This window comes from Lolium rigidum, chromosome 2 (assembly GCF_022539505.1).
Source record: "Lolium rigidum isolate FL_2022 chromosome 2, APGP_CSIRO_Lrig_0.1, whole genome shotgun sequence".
Lineage (NCBI taxonomy): Eukaryota > Viridiplantae > Streptophyta > Magnoliopsida > Poales > Poaceae > Lolium > Lolium rigidum.
In genome coordinates, this window is record NC_061509.1 from 88306944 (window position 1) to 88313934 (window position 6991).

At 46.2% G+C, this 6991-nt stretch overlaps 1 protein-coding gene across 1 annotated transcript in view; it reads left to right on the top strand.

Annotated features, from left to right (window-relative positions):
- Positions 1-6680: 6680 nt before the first annotated feature.
- Positions 6681-6991, top strand: part of LOC124689946 (phytepsin-like) — a 2053-nt gene continuing 1742 nt past the window's right edge. The window contains exon 1 of the mRNA XM_047223395.1: positions 6681-6988. Within this exon, the coding sequence (XP_047079351.1) occupies positions 6681-6988 (308 nt within the window). The remainder of the gene's footprint in view (positions 6989-6991) is intronic.

The following is a 6991-nucleotide window of genomic DNA, read 5'->3' on the forward strand; positions in this document are numbered from 1 at the left end:
AAGTTGTGAACATGAAAAATTGCGGTTTTTCATTATCTATCCAACGGTATATCACTTGCACAGTTCCGGCCAACGGTTGAGAAACCATGAATAATAGTGCTGGTGTATATATATATATATATATATATATATATATATATATATATATATATATTTCGATCTCTCTCTCTCTCGATCTATCGTTGGTGGCCAGAACAACACACATATGCATGCACTTTATGTGCAAATGCGCGGGTGCCTCTAATAATTCATGTGTGTGCGCACTCGATTGATCTAGTTTTGATTAATTGTAGCACACAAATAAAAAAGTTGTATTTGAATTCATAACAAGTTAAAATTAAACCCTAATAAACCATAAACCCTAATAACCCTAACCCTAAACCCTAAACCCTAACCATAACCCTAAACCCTAGCTAACCCTAAACCTCAAAACTATCAGATTCAAGTAGCGGTGGTGCACCATGAGACACTATATGAGGCATATCAATTGGAACATTTATGGCGTAATAACTTGGTGGTGGCACCGCATGATTACCCCCTAAATGTCCCTCAACCGGTGGATCTTCCTTCCCTTTTGATGAAGTGCCGATTTCCCCATGCTCCTCCTCTTTAGGGACTTTGGCCTTTGAGGGGACAAAGTCAACAAGAAGGAATTGATTAACTTCGACACTTGCCTTAGGATCTATGGCGGGGTTTGGTTTTGGAGCAACCAACTCCACCAACATTGCTTTCAATTGGCTTAAGATGGATGACCCCAATTTCTTGAGGTCATCCAACGTAGCCGTTGTGGTAGAGGTGTTTGTTGGAGGACGTGGTTGCCCACCAGGAAGGTTCACATCCCCAAGCACCTCTTGTTTGGCCATTTCTTAGGCGTTAAAGCCCGAGCAACAAAACCTTGCTCTGATACCACTTGAACGGATCGGTGGCGCGACTAGAGGGGGGTGAATGGTCGCTACTCAATTTTTATGTCTTTTCAGTTTTAAGCGCGATGCAGAAGTAAAGGTGGCAACTTTAGCAAATACGGTGAACCTAGTGTGACACTATGCGATGCAACAAGTAAAGGAGCCGACAAACGGGTAAAGAGAGAGGGAGCGGGACAACCGGGGTAGCGGAGAGGAGGCGCGAAGTGTTTCCCCGCAGTTCCTCCCACAAAATGGAGTACGCCTGTGTTGAGGAGGTGTGGACCACAAAGGTCCAACGGCCACACAGCCTCACCTTCTTCCTCGAGAAAACCCCATGAAGGAGCTTTCCTTTCTCCACTAAGAAGCCATTCGAGGCGGCGGTTCCTTCACAAGGTTGGGCGAGCTCCACAACACCGGAGGCTCCCAATAACCTATGGGGATAGCACAACTCCAAGCTAGCCTCCATAGGAGCTCATCTCCAACAGATCCCACAATAGGAACCCTAACAACAAGATCCACTAAGGACTAGGTGGTGTTGGTGGAACTATAGATCGGGGTCTCCTCCACCAATCCTCAAAGTTTTGGCATGATTGGTTGGATGGGGAGGGAGATCTTCAAGGTTTTGAGCTCAACAACAATGGAGGAGAGAGAGAGAAGAATTGGGTCAAGATGGGGAAGAAGGCCCCCTTTTATAGGGGCCTCCGAATCCAACCATTACACCTAGTTCCTGCATGACCGGTACTACCGCTCTGGGTCTGGGAATAGCCTGCAGTGCTGACACGTGGGGCTCAACCTGTACTACCGCTGCAGTGCACGGCGAGGTCTCTAGGAGCCCCGGACTCCTGCCCGGTACCATTGTGGTACCAAGGCGGAAGTTCTGCGCGTTTGGCATGATCGGTACCAAGCCGGTACCTGGTCGGAAGTACCGCTTGGAGCGGTACTACCGGTCAAGGTACCGGTAGGCCTACTTCAAGCTTTTCCCTCGTGCGATGGCGAGCAGGTACTTGTGACCGGTACCAATAGCTATAGCGGTACAACCGCTTTTGGTACCGGTACTACGGGCATGCTGGAATTGCTTTCTTCTCTTTTCCTCCCCAACCATGTCGCCTCGCGAAAATCTATCAACTACTCTTGAGTCTTCTGATCCTGAGGTGTTCAGCGAGGGCATCGTTCACCTGCAAATATTTCAAAGCAAAAATGCACACGGTGAAATTCATTCGAGTGTTGTTATCAAACACACAAAACACTATGGAGAGATCTTGCTCTTTCAACCAGGTTATTTCGGTTATCTTAGTTTTGGCCTTAGCTTTAAGCCGGTTGACCCTTACCTTGGTCTACACTTAGCTTATCGTCATGCCGTATTCCAGCGTAGCCCGGCTATCCGGCATAATAATCTTATGTCGGCTAATTACACCCAATCTTAACCTACTAGGGGTTATCCCCCCGACAACATAAACTAATGTTCCTGTAACTGTACTCGGTTAACTGTGATCTATGTATGCGTGTAATAATTCTAGTTTAATGTTGATACGTCTCAAACGTATCCATAATTTCTTATGTTCCATGCTACTTTTATGGCAATACTCACATGTTTTATACACACTTTACATCATTATTATGTATTTTCCGGCACTAACCTATTGACAAGATGCCGAAGAGCCAGTTGCTGTTTTCTGCTGTTTTTGGTTTCAGAAATCCTACAAAGGAAATATTCTCGGAATTGGACGAAATCAACGCCCAGGGTCTTATTTTTCCACGGAGCTTCCAGAAGACCGAAGAGCATAGGAAGTGGGGCCACGGGGGGGCGTAACCATAGGGCAGGGCGGCCTGCATGGGGCCCGCGCCGGCCTATGGAGTGGGCCCCAGCACCGCCTCCAACTCTGCCCTTCCGCCTACTTAAACTCTCCGTTGCGAAAACCCTAGTACCGAGAGCCACGATACGGAAATAGTTCCAGAGACGCCGCCGCCGCCAATCCCATCTCGGGGGATTCAGGAGATCGCCTCCGGCACCCTGCCGGAGAGGGGAATCATCTCCCGGAGGACTCTGCATCACCATGATCGCCTCCGGATTGATGTGTGAGTAGTTCATCCTTGGACTATGGGTCCATAGCAGTAGCTAGATGGTTGTCTTCTCCTCATTGTGCTATCATGTTAGATCTTGTGAGCTGCCTATCATGATCAAGATCGTCTATTTGTAATGCTACATGTTGTGTTTGTTGGGATCCGATGAATATGGAATACTATGTCAAGTTGATTATCAATCTATCATATATGTGTTGTTTATGTTCTTGCATGCTCTCTCGTTGCTAGTAGAGGCTCGGCCAAGTTGATACTTGTAACTCCAAGAGGGAGTATTTATCCTCGATAGTGGGTTCATGCCTCCATTGAATCCGGGACAGATGACGTAAAGTTCTAAGGTTGTGGATGTGCTGTTGCCACTAGGGATAAAACATCAATGCTTTGTCTAAGGATATTTGTGTTGATTACATTAGGCACCATACTTAATGCAATTGTCTCGTTGTTTGCAACTTAATACCGGAAGGGGTGCGGATGCTAACCTCGAAGGTGGACTTTTTAGGCATAGATGCATGCTGGATAGCGGTCTATGTACTTTGTCGTAATGCCCTGATTAAATCTCATAGTAGTCATCATGATATGTATGTGCATTGTTATGCCCTCTCTATTTATCAATTGCCCAACTGTAATTTGTTCACCCAACATGCTATTTCTTATCGGAGAGACACCACTAGTGAACTGTGGACCCCGGTCCATTCTTTTACATCTGAAATACAATCTACTGCAAACTCTGTTCTTTGTTGTTCTTCGCAAACAAACATCATTTTCCACACCATACGTTTAATCCTTTGTTTACAACAAGCCGGTGAGATTGACAACCTCACTGTTAAGTTCGGGCAAAGTATTTTGATTGTGTTGTGCAGGTTCCACGTTGGCGCCAGAATCCCTGGTGTTGCGCCGCACTACACTCCTCCGCCAACAACCTTCACGTGGCCTTCATCTCCTACTGGTTCGATAACCTTGGTTTCTTACTGAGGGAAAAGTTGCTGCTGTACGCATCACACCTTCCTCTTGGGGTTCCCAACAGACGTGTGTCTCACGCGCCATCAAATGTACATATTATATGCTTGTAATTATTCATGTTACTTTCGTGGCTTCGGTTTCTGCAAGCAAGTCCCTTGAGCCGTTTTATGTCATGTAAGAATGTACGATGCTTATTCCTGGATCTCTAATTTATCATAGCAGGCTGATATCCTTTATATGATGGGTCGTGGGCACTCCGTGTCATATACTAAACTGGCAAACTAGGCCAAATATAATCCAGTCGTGAACATATAAATGTTTCATCTCATACAGGGCCGTGTCATATTTTTAACTGGGTCGAACTAGAAATCCAGCCTAGCTATAAGCATGCCTCGTGTTGCGGGCTTCGAACGGGCCTATTTTTAACTGGGCCGAACTAGAAATCCGGCTTAGCTATAAGCAGATCTTGCGTTGCGGGCTTCGAACACGTGGATATTTCTTATTTGCAAACCTAGTGGAAAGCGCATTGTCAGTACTGACACGTGTCAGTCACGGGGATGTCCACGTGACATTGGAAATAAAATATGTCATTCTATAAATTGACACGTGTCAAAATGCTATTGGTCCTCTTGCCCTATTACCATTTGTCCACAAATTGAGATGCTATTGGATAACGTGTCCTTATTCCATTTGTCCACGTGGCATGCTTCAATTGGTAAGCATGTCGTAATCAGACCGACACGTGTTGGCTTCGTAATGCGCCACGTTACCCATGCCACGACGATGCTAATGTCAGGCTAGACGACAAAGCTTAATTAGAGTCGACCAAACTGACAGCTTAATGATTGGTCTAACAAGTAAATCATTGTGTCGAGATGGTAACCATTGGCTTGACACACCTGACACGGTGGTCGCCGATGAGGGGAATTGGCGCATGACGGTTGTTTGCGTCATAACGACTTGGGTCGGGCGGGCTCTGGGCCAGCACAAATCTGTCATGGATCCGTGACAGCCAATCTAACTGTCAGCCCAGCCATCTGTGACGCGAGGTTCGCCACGGCCTTCCAAACCGTCAGTATGAGGTCTCCGTGATGGTTTTGGCACATTCGCTGATGAACTAAAATCATTATGGACTTGCGAGTTGTTTGTAGTGCCTGCATGTGGCAATATCCACACAACTGATCAGAACGAGGGTGCCCCCGGCCACAGAAAGGCTGACTTCCACGACCAGGTGGCGTGGGCAAGAGTGGAGAAGCCCCGAAGGGAGTTGGCACTGGTGCAGTAGGACCTCGAGTAGCAAGGACAGAGGGGACCCCAAGCAGACCAGCACCACGCAAACGAGTCTCCTCAGCCCGCAGCTCGACCAACACCTCTAAGATAGGAACACGGCCCCGAGCAAACAGCTGAGAACGGTGTAGTACACCAATGGCTAATTTGACCCAACAACCATTTATATCGATTGGGTCCTTTCCTTTCATCTCTTGCCTTGTTTGTATTCTCTTTAAGTCTTTCCTTGCACGGTGTAGTACACCAACGAGTAATTTGACCCAATAGCCATATAGACCGGTTTGCTCCATTCCTTTTATCTCTTGCCTTGTTTGTCTTTTCTTTAAATTTATCCTTGTATGATGTGGTACACGAATGGCTAGTTTTACGAAACAACCATATAGAGAAGTTGGCTCATTTCATTTTATCTCTTGCCTTCTTTGTATTCTCTTTATGTCTTTCTTTGTATTGTGTAGTACGTTTCACTTAACAACCATATAGAGCGTTGGATCCATTTTTTATCGCTTGCCTTGTTTGTCTTCTTTTTAAATCTTTCCTTCTGTGGTGTAGTACAACAATGGATAGTTTGACCTAACAACCATATAGAGCGGCTGACTCCTTTTCTTTTATCTCTTGCCTTGTTTGTATTCTCTCTAAGTCTTTCCTTGTATGTGTTTCACATGGGGCTTTTTTTACCTCATATTTAATATGCAACCGAGATAAGATAGAGATCATCGTTTCCGCCAACAGCTGGATGTTTCCTCTTTTGCAACCATGCATGAGCACAAAAAACTGGCTTGTTATAATGGTGTCATCTTCCGTTTCTTCTCATGCTCCGTGATTAACAATCCGTGTTGCACACTAGTTATTCACCACCGACAAGAAATCTATTTTTGCCTCTTCAGGCAATCGTACATGACCACCGGAGATACTAGCTTGCAACAACTTTGCGATCCCGCGGTGAACCCAACAAAATCCACCGCGTGACATGATCACCCCATCCTAATCTGACGGCTCACAGAAGGTCCTTGGATGATCCAACGGTGGAATGATCATGTAGCTTTGCAATGTCCACCGGCCAAAGTTTATAAATTGACCCAAGATGATGCTGTGTTGCACACTTCGCAAGTTCACCAGGCACTCTGCTCCTTCCCTACCACTGTTGTTTGGTGAGTTCTCTCTCTCTTCCCTAGGTAGAATACTTTGGGAAAACTTATCATCTATGAACTGCAATCTAGCACATCTCTTGTTTGTGTGTTTTCTGAACCCCTGATAAGTTTCAACCGGTTTTCGATTTGATGGTGATCAGATCGAGCCAATGTTTTCTTTTGATTTTGGTCTACTTCCATGGCTCACCGATTTTATCATGTTTCATCTTATTATTAGTACTTTGTGATCTGATTTTTCAAAAAAAAAAATCTTGTAATTGCGATGGGGAATTTCTCTCCTAAATTTGCAGCTCATAGTGCAGCCATGGGAACCGGCCACGTCACGCTCCAACACCTACTCATCCTTTCCGCCGTGCTCCTCCTCGGCACGCCCGTGGAGGGCCTGTTCCGCATCGCGCTGAAGAAGCTACCGGTCGGCCAGAACCGCCTCGTCGCTGGAGAGGACGCTCAGACCTTCCTCGCGCAGCACCATGACCTCGTCCATAACGAGGAGCCGCAGCCACTGCCAAAGAGAGATATCGTAATACTGAAGAACTACCAGAACGCTCAGTACTACGGTGAGGTCGGCATCGGAATGCCGCCACAGAACTTCACCGTCATCTTCGACACGAGGCA